The following is a 15578-nucleotide window of genomic DNA, read 5'->3' as shown; positions in this document are numbered from 1 at the left end:
AAAGATGCGACCCAGCTTGGAGTTTGTCCCTGCAAACAAGTGCGATAGTAGGAAGGCAGGATGGGTTTGTGCTGAGGAGTTGTGACTCTGTCTGCAGTGGGATCCCTTCAGATGCCCTTGAACTCTTGCCTCAAGCACCGTCACTTTGTCACCAGCCTTCCAAATTGTACTGCACATCAAGCACAGCCTGGTCATGTAAGTCTGCTTCTACTCTTATTTCTGCCTTGGCTGTAAATTGCTTCTCTTCAAAGACTGTGACAAAGAAGAGATGAAGTAAATGTGAAATAACTGAAAATAACAAATCCTTAGGAGAAGAAGAACACTGCATGGGCTGTTGTTTCAAGACATGATTCAAGCAGTATGTGGTGTATATGTAGAAAGTGCAAAACCTGATGTGTGAGGGAGGTCTCGGCCATTGCTATTTGCTCAGAAGACTTTTGAATAAAAGAATATCTCTTCAGAAACCTTTATGTTAATCTAGGTCCCCAGCAGACTTGTTTTACCTCTGTTCCAGGAGTCTCCTTGTGCCAGGCCATACGCTGGTTTGCAGCCCAGTGATGGCACGAAGCTCTAGGGACAGAAAGCCTGACTTAGGTTAGGAAACATTTGTTCTTTGTTGCCTATTACAGGCTAAATCCCAACTGTTTTGAAAGTGCAGTGCTGTAAGATCTGGGAAAAGAAGCTTTGCTTGAAAGGCAACTTTCCTGCCAGTGAGAAACAGTTATATTTGACACTTTGCTTTTATGCGTTAACTTCAGTGGCCAAGGGGAGGTGCATTACACTTCAGTTTTTGTCACTTAAAGCATCCATTTCTCTAACATCTAACATGTAACTTCTCTAACGTGCTGGCAAAGAAAAATTGGTTTTATTGGCTACCCTCTATTAACAGCCCTCTGTGGTAGCACGTAGATTATTAGAGACATCTAAACTAGCTCTTTCTTTGCTTTCTCCTCTTCTCCCCATCCCTAGTTCATGCTACTTTCACATTGCTGAAGTTTCACTGTTTTGTTTCCTGATTTTCCTGGTGTAAAGGCTCTGAGATTCTGCAGTGCTCACACTTTTAAGATTTTTCCAGCATTCCTGCTCAATCTAAGGGCAGGACTAGTAGAAGCTTTAGCACTCACATGTAACTGGGATTCCAGGAGTCCAGCAGTCGGTGTTCTTCCTCTTCCCCAAGCTGTTGGGGTCTAAGGGTGGTTCTGGAAATGCTCCCCAGAGCCACTGAGGCAGCACAACTTGGATTAGGCATTTGTTCTTTCTGTTAAAGTAAACGGTAGGTCATGGGCGTGTGAATTACAGAATCTGTGTATATGGTCTCTATCCAAAAGCCATCTGATATTTCTGATTCTCGCATTATACTCACACTATGAAGTACAAGTTTGGGCAGAGAAATTGGCTTGTGGATCTAAACCCCAACTTGATGTGCTCCTGTGCAGCCATTTACTTCTACTTCTGGTGCACTGGAATAGTGTTTTGTAGGGCCACGTGATAATCCAAACGATGGCAATCATCCAAGTTAAAAACGCGGCTCGTGGGGGCAGAAGAATGTGGACTAATTGGCAGGATTTAGTGGTCGGCCTGGCAGTTTTCCCGGTGGAACTGGGCTAAGTGTGGACAGCAGGATGGGGTCAGGGTGAGGAGATGCTCAGCGGCTTCATCTCCACCAGCAAGGGCAGCGGCTGGGGGAACAGGAGCCTGTGGTTACAGTGTGTTACGCAACTGATGTCCTTTGATGGTGCTGAGGGTCTGTTCTTCCCTCGTGTATCACCCATTACCATTAATGAGATTTAGGACTGAACATCAAAAGGCAGCTAGTAACAGTAATGCTCATTTTATAATGCATAAATATGTATTTGCTTGATAGATGGGTGGCTGATGTCTTCTGGAGAGAACAGTGTTGCTCGGTAGGGTTGGCTCTCAAAGGCATTTGTGGAGAGCATTGTTATTTTGTCATCTGCTTTTGTTTGATTTCTGGTTTTAAACTACCACGCAAAAAAAAATGTTTAACTACATTACAAACGTGTGGTTAAATAAACAGAACATAGTTGGAAACCATTAAGGACAAGTTAGGAAAGTATTAATCATACATGGCATTCACTGTATTAAGTATTAGTTTCAATCACGTTTCTTTTTTGGAAAACGATCTCAAGGAAGCGGGAGATATGGTCACCTTGATTTTGGTTATTCAGGCTCTACAGAACCAGGCTATGAAAACACACCCTCCAGAGATGGCCAGCACTTCAGAGACAGGTCTGCCATGAACACAGCATCTTGGCTTCGCTACTGGTTCAAAGCGAAGTGAACACCACTCATTCCAACAATTCACAAGAGAAAAGAATAAGTACAAAGTTTAAAAAAAGCTAAAAAAGAAAAAGTGCAAAAGGTCATGCTAGAAATAGGACAGAAATACAGAGTGGGGAAGGACACTTTACTGACTGGTTCACTTTTCCTCTTTCTAGGCATCTTGCAGCATCTTGTAGCTGCAGAGCTGTTAAATGTTAAATAATCAGACTATTATTAGTTAGCACAGGATTACGTGACCCCTCTCAGTTTGTTTTCGGTTGTGCGGACCTCACTTTGCATTTCTCAGTCTGGCAGCCTAGAGACACTATACTGTGGAGTCAGCAGAACTATCTGGAATTAGCTCCCTTACAATTTGAAGAAAATGAAATTATCTCTAAGATATAAACAGTTTCTAATTAAACTCTGAAGCTGTTTATGTTTCCAGTCTGAGCTGAGCTCTGCACAAAGACAGACTTCTTTGTTGTCTTTTCTTTTTTTAATAAAGTTGATATACTGATGTAATAAATGGCTTGTGACAGAGCTCGGGCTGTTGTGCCAGCAGTGCAACTGCTTTTTTAAAAGCAAAACTTAAGCAACACATCCCTGTGCCCCAGTAGTTTAGCACATTGCATTCTGGTCCTTCCTTTAGTAGGAAACAGCCACGACGAGATTACAGAATAGATTTATGTCAGTCTTTCACTTCACTCCGAGTAGCCCCATGTCTGCAGCTCATTTGGCGTTCCTTTTTGTTAATAATTACCATACATTGCAGATACATTTAATTGTATTGGCAAATCGGATCTGCATTGAACAATTAGTAGCGTTGGTAAAATAGGTTGCACGTTTCCCAGTCCTTTACAGGAGCGGGTCGCTGTGAACAATTAGCACACAGAGCTACAGGACAACTCTTTAGAAAGAAATAAATCCCTTTTTGTTTTGCTTTAGTCTTTTCCATTTCACTAGATGTGCTGTTAGAAGTGAATATATTTTTGGTATATTCTAGAGGAGAACTTGTACAGACTTCCAGCGTGCGTTTTCTGTAAGTGAAGCTGACAAGGAGAGAGGTTGCTCCTCAAATGAAAACACATTTTACTTCTGGTCTGATTATTTATAGCAGATACTTAAAGACAAGTCATGTTTTGTACCATGTGATGTAGCCAGAATGGGTACAGTTTTACTGGGTTGGATGCTGGTATGCGAGAGCTCAGCTGCATTTTGTCTTGTCAGTGTAATATCCATAGAAAATATAGCTCCTTAAGGGACATTTTTCTCCCACAGTGCTGTTATTGCCATAACCCATGAGAACAAATCCTATAAGGGCATTTCCCTTTATCTTAGCTTTTCTGTTTCATCAAAAAACCTTTTCCACCTGCAGGGATAAATCTGTAGTGCAATGCATGGAGAATTCAGCACACAATGTCCAGTTTTAATTGGTGTTAATGAATTCCGAATTCCTGGAGTATAAATGGAAACATACCTTAAAGGGCATATTCTTAAGGTCACATGGATGCTGCTTTTTGAACATGTGTTGTACGCCCTGGAGCACGTTAAGGAATTGATGGTGACTTGGAAGGCTGAATCACTGTAATTAAACGATGCCTACAGCTGCGTTTGCCACAGTTGTCATGAGAATCACAGAGTGTTGTTTGCCTGGGAAAGATGTGCAAAATGTTTAGCATTCAGAGCGGGTAAGATGGCCATTTTACCCCAACAGTTGTTTCCTCCAAGGTCATTCTATTTTTTCTCATGTCAAAGGCTGTTAGAAAGCCCTGGACACATTTCCTGTAGGATTATTGCAGCAAAAATGCGGGTAGGCTCCGTTTCAGCTTTTAAAAATTGAATGGTGCAGCCCCAGTGGTGAGATGAAGATAAGCGACCACCTATTTTAGTGTAAAATGACTGAAAATAAAAAGGTGAAATAACTTTGGTATCCTAGCGAGCCTTTCTGGCTTCTTCTAACACAGCCTGGAAATTGCATTCATCTTGGTCATTGGCGTTCTCCTGGCAGCTGAGCAGCATTAGATGTGAAATCCAGGCTCCCTCAAAGGTGATAGGAAGGCTCTTGTGGACTCCAGTAAGGCCAGGATTTCATCAGAATACCTGTGGATTCCTTTAAATTTCTCAGAAGCTCTTCATTCCTGTGAGTGAAAGCTTTAATTTGCTTGCTTAAAAATCCCCAACGCTCAGATCATGGCCAGATCCATTCTTTTCTCATGGCTTGAAATAGTGATTACATGCAATGCTGCTGCTGATTAGTTCATTTTCTTTGTTCAAGCTATATGAAAAAGAAAAGGAGAGCTAGAAAAGTGATTAATTGCTGTTTATGAATTATTTTGAAGGAATTCCACTTCATTTGCTGAGGTGATGTAGGAGATATGGGATAAACTGCTCTTTTTTCCTTGGTGCTTATCTTGTAGCAGAAGGAGGGAAGGTGGAAACGCTGGGGGAGAGCAGTCTGGTTTCTGGCACTGTTATGCTTCACTTACTTTTCCTTTGGATCTTCTAAAAGGAAGAACAGTTGAGCCATGCTTCTTGCAAGTCAGGTACTCCTGTCTTGAAGTCCCAATTTATTAAGAGACCGGGTAGTACTGATGTTAAGTGAAATCAATATGAGCCTGTCCCCAGGGTATATATTATTTCCAGCTTTTTGAAAGGCTCACACGTTTTTTCTCTAGCACCCACATCTTGCTGAGTGGCATTTCCATAAGCTGCATTCTCTTACTGCCATTGCAGCTTCTTCACCTGCTGCGACCAAAGGGCTGTTTCCCAAACCCTTATCGCTGTCCTGGGTTCCTCCATGTGGGGTTTCGTTCTCCTCAGAGTTCTCTTCCCTAGACTCAATATGCTTGGATCTGCTCACTTGCCGTACGGGCTCATCCTCCCCCAAATCCATCTGCTGAGGCCAAGGACCCACAGTATGGCGGGTCTTTAAATCAAGTGGTGACGCTGACGCTCCTCTTCCATTTTGACAGGGTCTAGAATTAAGACTTTTTTGAAAACAACCACTCGTAATTTCTTAAATTCATGCTGAAAGAAGCATTACTATTTATCCTGAAAACAAATAGTATAGAAGTTGGGGGCTAGGACTGAAAGACAAGGTAACAAACAAAAAAGTGGCACCAGGGGAGGTTTAGATTGGATATGAGGAACAATTTCTTCCCCAAAGGGCTGTGGGGCATTGGAACAGGCTGCCCAGGGCAATGCTGGAGTCGCCATCCCTGGAGGGTTGGACAGACGGACATGAGGTTCTCAGGACATGGGGCAGTGCCAGGGGTGGGTTAACGGTTGGACTCAGTGATCTTGAGGGGTTTTTCCAACCAAAATGATTCTATGGTTCTGTGGCCAGGAGAACAACTGGGCATGATTCTTCTGTTCTTCAGGGTGCAGTATATCAAGGGTTGTGTTTAGGATACACACAGGCAGGACAGGAGCTTGTACTGCTGGAAGGGGGAAGTGTCCATAAATAAATACCATGGATTGATTTTTCCCTATTACAGTTTAGGTTTGAACTTCTTTTTTGTTTGGTTTGCTTTGGTTTTTGAAAAATGATTTTGTTCTTCTCCCCCAGCCAGACATGCTCTTTATAAAGTGATTCTCTCAAAACCGAGTTCCCAAAGTCACATTACTTGTTTTTTTCCTCCTCATCTGCTCATGACCCATTTAAAAAATAATTCCGAAGTTTTTCAAGGGAGAAAATCAGAATGTAACTGCCTAAAACAAAAGTTGATGTAAGGTCACGTTGGGAAATAAATGAAGTGTCATCAGGATGTAGCGCTGCCCCAGCATTTCCAGCCAGGTCATACGGTGCTTTTTATCTGACCAGAAATCAATAGAACGCTAATCTTCAGTAAGGTATTCTGAGCAACAGGATGGACTGTTCTTCTTGATTTGCTTGTTATGTGCTGAGGATATTGGTTTGTGCAACAAATTCAAACCCTGGGCATTCTTTCTGTGCTTCTTCTGTACAGTTTCCTTTGGGGCGCCAGCGCTGGATCCGCCTGCTGCCCCAGTTCTCCAGCCTGGGACCAGGCCTGGCCTGGCCTGTGCATCCCTCCCTCTGCTCGTTTGTTGCTTTTTAGCTTTCACTGTAGTCAGCATTGGATTAACATCAAATTCTAAGCAGTAGATTGTGAAACCTGAACTCTCAGCAATCCAGCAGATTTTTATTAATGAGGTAGCGGTCTAAAAGGAAACAGAGCAAGAGATGAGCCAGAGGCGAATGCAGACTGATTATAGCTACTTTCCCTGGCTGTCTGCTTTCCAAAGGAAGAACAATTGTCTGAGTTCAATTCCCGTAGAGCTTTTGCAATGCAGATAACTCGAGCAGAAAGTCAGAATTCTGTCAGGATTGATGGATCGGTTTAGTGTTGCTTCACCCCCCAGATCACAGAAAGGAAAGTCACAACAGGCCTCTCAACAAGAAAAAACTTCTCTGACCGTATATTTGTCAAAGTAACTGCTAATAATGTTTTATTTGGCAGTTTTGTGACTGCAGAAATATCAAGCCATGACAGTATATATTGTATAAAGCCATTAAATGGTGGTCCTTTGCAGACAGAAAGTATTTTTCTGAAACATCCAGTTGTTAGTTTCATTGCTGCTTTCTGCCCTGAAGTCCCCCAGTCAGTATTATAAATCTGCCTTTTTGGATAGTTCAGGTAGTTAAGTTTTCACCTTCTGTTCAATGGGAGAGGTCAAGTCTCGGCTGGGGCTGGGACAGCCCAACCCAGGCACCTGAGCTGAGATTATTTGAATGCATTTGGCAAATCTGCACCATCCCCAGGGCCAAATTAAAATGAACCTAAAGCATTTGTGTGCGAAGTTTAAACATTCGCTTGCAAAGACTTTCTTTTCAATAACCCTGGAAATTTCATTGTAGCTCAACAAGCCATTGCCACTACACATCAATTAAATGTAACCACCAGTGTGGCATATTCACAGTTATTTATTGGAGGTGTAAAAACTGCCATGTAGTGAACGTGACAAAAGCTGTAGGAGAAATCTAGGCTTGTTTTAAATTCACTGACCATGAACTCAGCAAGAGCTTTGATGTCATGTAAAACCACATAGCCCAATTCCATGCTCTACTTTATTGATGCTCTAGGGATTAAAACTATAAAAGAGGAGCAAGGGAATGAAAAATAGGCTAGAAAAATAAGTGTGAGTTGTCAGACATCTAGTGCCTTTTGAAGCAAGCTTCCTTTTTCAATCTTTTTGTTAGTCTATATAAAAACACCCTGCATTTTTAGCTAAAAGGTGTGACCCATCCATTCTGGTGTCCTGTACAAAGGGACCTCCGGGTCAGCCCCTCTTCCCAGCTTTGGGTGGGAAAGGATTGCAGCCACCTTTAGGGTCTCCCTTTCCTCTGTTGTGCTCATGGGATCTACTTTAAAACTGCATTTGTGTCTTTCTCCCTCAAAAGTAGTTACAAATGAAGGCATTGTTTAAATAATAGATTAAAAACCCCTTCTGTATGATGGCATCTGTCTAATTTTAAACAGTTGCTATTAAAACATGAGGCGTATGGAATGATGTGTAACGACAGAACTTTATACACGAAGGGATCTGTAGTATTCGAACACCTATTTCAATATCAAAGAAAACTCAGGTTTACCTCCTGCTTAATACCTAAGTCTGTGAGGTTCTTTATGCTTACTAACTTATTAACAAACACGCTGTACGGAATAGCTGAAGTGTCAAAAAATGTCATCTAATAGCAAATTCAGTTTTATTCTAGTAGGCTCATCTCTCTTAGAAGACCATCAAAAGTTGTTGTCAAGAGATGGAGAGCAGTAATAATGTCTAGAAGGTTAAAACCAAGGGAGATGCTTTTTAGTGGGAAAGAACGATCAGGAGTTAGAGAAGGCTTGAAATTTGTCATAGTTCCTTGCAATCAACACCTCATTGCATCTAGAAACATCCATGTTGCTTAACCTTATAGAGGTTTATTCTTTTGTCACTCTCTCTACCACTTCCATGGAAAAGTCTCTTACACCTGAATTAACAAAAGCAATCCTGTCTCAATTTTTTTTAAAGTTAAAACCCCCTATTTTAGGTTCCTATGTTAGACTGGAGATTTGCAACAGAAAACCTACACATTTGTGCACAGGTAATTCTGTAGTGTCTAAACACGGGGGAGCTCAAACCCCCATCTTCTGCCTTCAAAAAAAGGATCTGAGTTGCTCTTCTTGTGAGCCCTTGGGCACCGAAAAATGAAGAATTTTGGAGACTAAGAAGAGTAAATATTCATATTTGTGAATCTCAAGGGGTCCTGAGGTTGGGACAGACACAAAGAGACATTGCGGTGTTCAGCTCTTACAAGGTGGTGGCACATTTCAAAGACATTTCTTGTCTTTGAGCACCTTCATGCTCTTAAAAGGCGCTGCTGATGTCTGAGCTGTTTCCACATAGGGCCTTGCAGGCTTGATTTTTCAAGCATTCTGGACAAAACCAGGTCCCAGTTTTCTGCAACTTTGGAAATTAGCTAGTCAGTGGTTGCTTCAGTAAGTATGCTCTGGAAAATCAAAATGTCCTTTTAAAATTAATATAATCTTCAATTATCATATTACCTCAGGGAGGAAGGCTTGGTGGTACTTAATAGAGCTCGTTGGGGCTGTTGTGCATTTTAATTGGGTGAATAATTGTAAAGTACTTCGGGGCCTTTTGGTAAAAGGCTCTGTATAAACATTGCCGTAATGCTGAACAATCAGGTTGTGATATGAACTAGAACAAATGAACCATATCACTAGATATATAATGTATACATACATATAATGAATGTGTGTATATATAACATTTTGGAGAGACGAAGGCATTTACTTCATAAAAGTCCTTGGACATGAAAAAATTCTGAGATTGGATAGCGATAATCATCATAATCAAAATGTTAGTTCTCAGGATGTTGTGAACCTGCAGTTTGTCCTCCCGTGTTATACTCAGAGAATTGCCAGAAGCATCGATGGTGTTAGCGCTTCAGTGGTGCTTCTGGAGAAACAGCAAGATGTGGTTTATGGTGAGGAACAAGGAGGAGGTAGATCCAAGGTACTGTTGTTTAGACACTTAAAGTTGGAGGTAGGTACACATCTAGACGCTTGGAGGCACCAAGGGAATTTCAGTTCAGATGGCTTTCCCAAGGAATTGCTGCAGTGCAGTGGAATGGAATTTGGTTTGGAATGGAGCAAAGATGTGCAGCCAGGAGCATTTTCCAGTGGGAGGAATGGGACAAGCAGCAATTGCAAATGCAGCACGTGAGCCTGAGCGCAGGATCCGTGCGAGGACATTCCTGATCTGCTGTGCTCCCCTCCACCCAGCAGCAGCCGCTCTGTTTCTCCCAACTGCTTTGGCTGTCTTGTCTCTGAAGACTGTAATTCCCTGCAGCACTGAGCCTCTCTTTTTCTGTCCTTGTTCTCGTGCTTTTCAGCCCGTTAGGAGCGGGAATGCCTCTGAAACAGGGATGAACTTGCAAAAAAAAAGACAATGATGGGCAATGTGGTGCTTGTACAAAGAATTCTCTGTTCTTGAAAGGGACTTGACACGGTGATGATGCCACTTCGCTTAGTTAATGAAAGGAGCCGTCTAATACAGGCTAAATGCAAAGCGACATAGAGGAAACTGGCATTTGAATGGCTTGAGTGCTTGAAATATAAATGAATGGGACAAGACCAGACTCTCTTTCTAAAGGAATCAGTTACCAGGCATCCTTTTACTGCTGTGAACTCTCATTTGCAGGAACAGTCAAAGCTATTTTTACTGGGAACTGGGATATTCATTGCTTGAGATTAAGTGCATCTTTTAAGCACCAAGGAGACACTGAGGAATGCGGTGGATTCAGGAGGGGTAGACAGACTCTGGAATTATTTTCCTTGCTGTAAATCCAGTGAGGAGACTGATGGAGTGCTGGGCACAATCTGAGTTCTGTGGAGTTGTACACACAGCCAGAGCGGTTTGACAAAATGATCCATTTTGTACTAAATCTACAGATTCAAACAGTGTAGGAACTGTGTGGGCTATTCAGCATTTTAGAACAGGAATTAGGTTGCACCAAAGTATCCTTTCTCTTCCCAATTGTAGAAAAATAAGAATCTGTAAAAGAAAATGTCTTGAGTGAAGGATAATGGAATATACTGATTGCTAATGAGTTTTTAATCTGGTTCTTCAATGAGCTGGTAGCTGAGAGTTTTTCCAATAGGATAAGTGGCTGATGGCTAGATGACTAAATATCCCTATTTAGGCTGTTACGGAAATCTTGGAGACAGGTCAAGGGCTGACTTTGCTGTGGAGACCACGTGACTTTTTCCCACCTGAAGGTTGTTCTTCCAGGTGAGTCCGAAGCCTCATAACAGGATAGTACAAGGAAGCTGACTGCATTTGTTCAGGGGACAGATTTCTTCCATGTCACTGTTAGTTTGTCATTTTTCACAAGCTCCAGATTCACTTACACATCGTGCCTAATGCTGCTGACGTCTGATATGAATAGCGTCCCTTCCCATCTGCCAGGGATTTCATGCTTGTGATGAAACAGCTTTAAAATTGCAAAGATGGCCAAAACGTAGCCTAAAATCACAGTGATCAAACACAGTGGCTATTACATGGGACTTTCTTTTGGTCAAAAAAAATGAAGAATGCGTGTGTGTCAGAATATCGTGGTATTAAACATCAGTTATGTTTCCAGTGAAATAACTGGCATCAGTTGATGTGGGGTCTTCTCTTGCATGGTGTGGTTACCCTTCAGGTGCTCTCTGTTTCCACTTGCTGGGTCTGTCTCTGGGTTTGTATTGCTTTATTTTGGGCATACTTGCTAAAGAACAAGTGTTTTTTAGAAAATGTCATCTAATAACATGTGCGGCACTGATGTCAGCTGAGGAAATCAGCATCAGAAGCAGGAAAAGCCGGAAGATGATCTCTTAGTACAAAATAGGAAACAGCTTGAAGTTCCTTTGGGGTAAAACAGAAACCTCATTCATTAACAATGACATTATTTCAGCGGTACAGAGAGAGGATTCTGTTCTCCCGGTAATGGACAGACACATCTCCCATTCATGCAAATGACGCTGAGCGTTCATGGATAAAAAGGAGCAGCCTTAAAATATTGATAGTTTTGACTGGCGAGCTTTCTCATGGTCTGTGTGCGGCCAAGACATACGGCACAGGGAAAAATGCATGATTTGTGTTCCTGATCTGATTTCAGTCTCCATAAGGTATGTGTGTCTCCTCGTGTTCATCTCGATTGATATCAAAGTAAATGTGTCACTGAAGTGAAGGATCTTGTGTGGATGACGCACTATTCATTTATTCCCACTTTGATATGAGGGTCATGTCTGATCGAGCACTCTTACATTTTGGCAGGATTTATCAGTCAGATGCATCTGGGGTTCTTGAGATGTTTCTGGTGGTTGATAGTAGTGACCATCCAGCTACCTGTTCATAGTCATGTGCACAACATCTTCTGCAGCTCATTTGCTGGTCAGACTGAGAGCAGGACAGGAGTTTGGAGTGTCCTGTTAAGAACATCTCCATTGCTCCGCGTGAAATGGTCAGGAGGAGGTTTCCCAAGCGTCCTTATTTTCTGTTCCGTTACTCCACGTACCTTCCTTGTTTTCCCTTGGGGCCCATAGCCGCAGCAGCCGGACTCCTGCCTCACGCTATCCCGAAATTGCTTGGTGTATCTTAGACTCTTATCATTTTGCCTAAACAGTGATATTTTCCACACATTAGTTTTTTAAGTGGAGATGCCTATTAACTTTCCATATGTCAGTGAATCACAGAACTGTGTAATTTAAGTAGACAAGTCCTATAGTGATACGTGAAGATGATTTTCTTCTTCAGAGTCATGTTCTTTTCCAATGAGCTGGCTGTTTCATTGCAAAATAATCTGTAGAAGAGGTAGTCTTAAATATGCACAAAATAAATACTGTTGTGTTAAGTACCTATAACCTTTCTAGAAGATCCTAATAACTTTATGGCAGCAGTGGAAGCTCTATGGCATCTGTAATTGTCAAACATTTTTTAATAGAATCGATCCCTTTCTGATACCTATAGGCATCATCATTCACAAAGCAAGCTTTTCATTTCAGGGTGTTAGAAACAACAGGAGATTAATGAAAGTCTGAAGTTCAGCAGTGCGGAACTTCCACCTGTTATCTATCTTGTCTGTAAAGATGATGCCCCAATAACGTGGGAGTGATACAAAACATGTAGGGAATAAAGTCCAGTCGTGATCAGGTTGGCTCCCTGTGCTGCCATAATGTTGAATTACTGCTGGACCGTGGAGCAGCAGTGGCCCAAGTACCAAGTCTTAGGTACTTATGATTTCATTGTGATCCAACTTGGACGTCAACCGTGTGCCCATCTCAGCGCACAAAGGGCACAGCAGACTCTGGGATGTGCTTTGCTGGCCACATCCAGCTGCCACTTTGTCTCAAATCTGCAAATCCAACCCCAAACTTTCAGTAGTGACAATGGAATTAAGTCCTCAACAGAAAACCACAAATTATCTGGTGATATTTGTACTGCCCCAGATCATTTCAATAGTGTTGTCCATGTGTTTTCCAAAGGAACTCAGAGCCGCCATGTGCCTGCACAGCGGGGCTGAATCCTGCTCTAAGCAGTGTGAATGCAAAATGCTGGTGTTTTCAGTAGCATCTTTACAGTCATCCTGATGTAAAATAAGAATTTGCTTCAATCATGCACTTCTCAAGCTCGATGATGAATTGCAGAAGCAGACTCATCAAGTTCCTCGGTGTTTTTCTGTATGATTTTTCCTGAAAAGAGCAGGAAGTTTACCATTCTGCAGAGCAGGAGGAATGAATTTGCCATTTGGGGCTGAATTTTCCAAGAAGGATTAGGATGTTTTGCAGTCCTGTAACTGCGGGAATCCTCCTTGCTCGCCCAGTATTGCTTTAGGCTCATGATCAGAATTTGCGCTGTAACTACATATGCAAAAGAGAAAGAAAGAATTCCAAATGCGAACGTTTTAAAATCCTTAACGGCAGCTACAGATTTAAGTGAAGATGATGGAAATCCCTTACTCATAGTCAGAAATTATTATATGCTTTTGGCACAATTTCACAGTGAAATTGCTATTTCTCAATCCTAGGTTAAAGGGTTAAAAAAATGAACACCATCTTCATGTTTGCCCACAGATGTGCTAAAAGGTCACCAGCATGGCAGGAGAGAGATGTTCTCATCTGATAACACCCCCTCTTGTTCTTGTCCCTGTGTATTTTTTCCTAGCTATCCATTTCCCATGGTGTTCAGTAGCTGCAGCAGAAAGGACCTGGAGAACAGCCTGGAGAAAGGAGTGGGCATGTGTCTGTTTAACCTGCCTGAAGTCAAGGAGTCCTTTGGTGGACAGAAATGTGGGAACGGCTACGTGGAGGACGGCGAGGAGTGCGACTGCGGGGAGCCTGATGTAAGGAGTTACTGCTCACCTCCTGTCAACACGCTCTTAACAGCAAAGACGAATCAGAATTGCTTCGACACGTTTAACGCGATTCAGTGTAAAACAAAACTCTCCGTTGCTTTATAGCTTAAACCTCGGGGTCCTCAGATATATGGGGAGTTGGTGCTTAAATTGCATTTGAGTTGCTGAAGTTCAGGCTGGGTTTTAGTTAAGAATGTGTTTGATTCACCATTAGAGAACAAATTCTCATGACTGCTCCAACAGACTAATCGTGACTAACTCATCTTCCCAACAACAGAAATTCCTTCAAGTACTAGCTAATAAGCTAAACTCAAATTTCTTAACGTTGCTCAAATTTCTGCTATTACCATGAATTAATTGAGGGTTTGTTAGCGTGTATCAGAAGCCACTCAGATATTAATATAAATAGTTATATAAGTATTATTATTGCCTGGGTATTTTTTCATTGCAGCCAACTTCAGTTTTTAGGTACAAGACCTTTCCCTCCTTCACCATGAGATTTTTCTTTGCCGCTAGCCAATTACCTACTGACAGAAACAGCCTGTTCTGCCTCCCAAATAGATTGCTGCTGCGTCAGAGATGGTTCCGTTTGGTTTAGTGAATGTGTCCGAGCACTGCTCAGGTCAGGGGACAGGCAAAACCTGGGGCTCAAATCATGTCAGACCCGACATCCTTATCCCTTTGGCTTCCTGTGCTCGTCAGCTGGATTGAACGTCTCTAAGATTATCTGAATTAAATATATCAGCAGATGAGGGATTTGTTTCCTGTGATAAATGTGGTTCTATGGACAAAATATACCAGGGCAGTTCAAACAGCGAGATCTTGCTGTATCCTGTCCGTACAGCGGATCGGATTTACACAAGCCGTAAGGATTTCCTGACAGTTCACTCATTCTTCAGGGTAACGAGGTTGGAGGAAGCAGTCTTATCTTGTTTAAAGTCAGTGGAGTGCAAGCAGCTTGCAAATGTCTTTCTAACCCAGTTATCTTTTCTCATTTTCACTTTTGAATGTTAGCGATACCTTTTAAAGTGGAAGCCACTTACCGTCAGCAAGCACTGACTTCATTTGGCTCTTCTTTCTGTGTTTTTCCTTTTTAATTGCATTGGAAAACTGCAGCTTGGGCCCAATTACATTAGTTTGGAATTACTGCTGTAATCTAAGTGGTACCAAAAAACCCCTTAGATGAGTTAATAATTGACGGCCCAGTAATTTATACCAGCTGAGTTTTGTCAGTAGTATTGCAGTGTTTTGTGGCATGGAAAGCTGTACAATAATATATTCTAGTTGTATTTTATCAGTGATCAGAAGTAAATATCAGTCAATATGTAGATGTAGGTGGCTGGTAGGGATATTTCTCCTTTAGGTAAGATGCTAGCCTTGTGTTGAGGTCTGTCCTCGCTGACATTGATTAACAGTGGGCTAGCAAGGGATTCATAAGGATGGAGAGCTGTGGCTGTAGCCATGAAAATAGGAAAAAATAGAAGAAGGAAAAAGATAGCAAGATAGAAGAAGGGAAAAAAGAATAACCTTGGTCCCTGAGAACGGAAAAGTGACATATGCGTCTAATTTTATAACGGGCTGCAAGAGGAATCACAAAACTACAAGTAGGTAAACCAGAAGTCAGGCCAGTTCCTTCCAAAATTAGTTAAGATCTTGTGCCTCAACAGCTGTGACATGTGAGGGACGAGTCAGCGCAGCTTTTGTGCCAGGAAACCTTGTGTTACAAACCTGTCAGTGCTCTGTAATGAACAAGTGGATGGAAAGAGATGATGCTGTTCTTGTGGCCTATGAGGAATTCAGAGAGGCTGTAGACCAAAACCTTTCACTAAAGCCTCTTTAGGAGACTAAGCAGCTGTGGGATGAGAGAATATTG

At 42.0% G+C, this 15578-nt stretch overlaps 1 protein-coding gene across 1 annotated transcript in view; it reads left to right on the top strand.

The window, feature by feature from the left end:
* ADAM12 (ADAM metallopeptidase domain 12) overlaps positions 1-15578 on the top strand; it is a gene marked incomplete at its 3' end in the record, with an annotated part of 169097 nt that overhangs the window by 129682 nt on the left and 23837 nt on the right. Inside the window, exon 12 of the mRNA XM_080348278.1 lies at positions 13516-13693. Within this exon, the coding sequence (XP_080204404.1) occupies positions 13516-13693 (178 nt within the window). The remainder of the gene's footprint in view (positions 1-13515; positions 13694-15578) is intronic.

Source organism: Nesoenas mayeri (genome assembly GCF_963082525.1).
Source record: "Nesoenas mayeri genome assembly, chromosome: 7".
Classification (NCBI taxonomy): domain Eukaryota; kingdom Metazoa; phylum Chordata; class Aves; order Columbiformes; family Columbidae; genus Nesoenas; species Nesoenas mayeri.
This window is presented reverse-complemented; position numbering and strand designations above follow the sequence as displayed.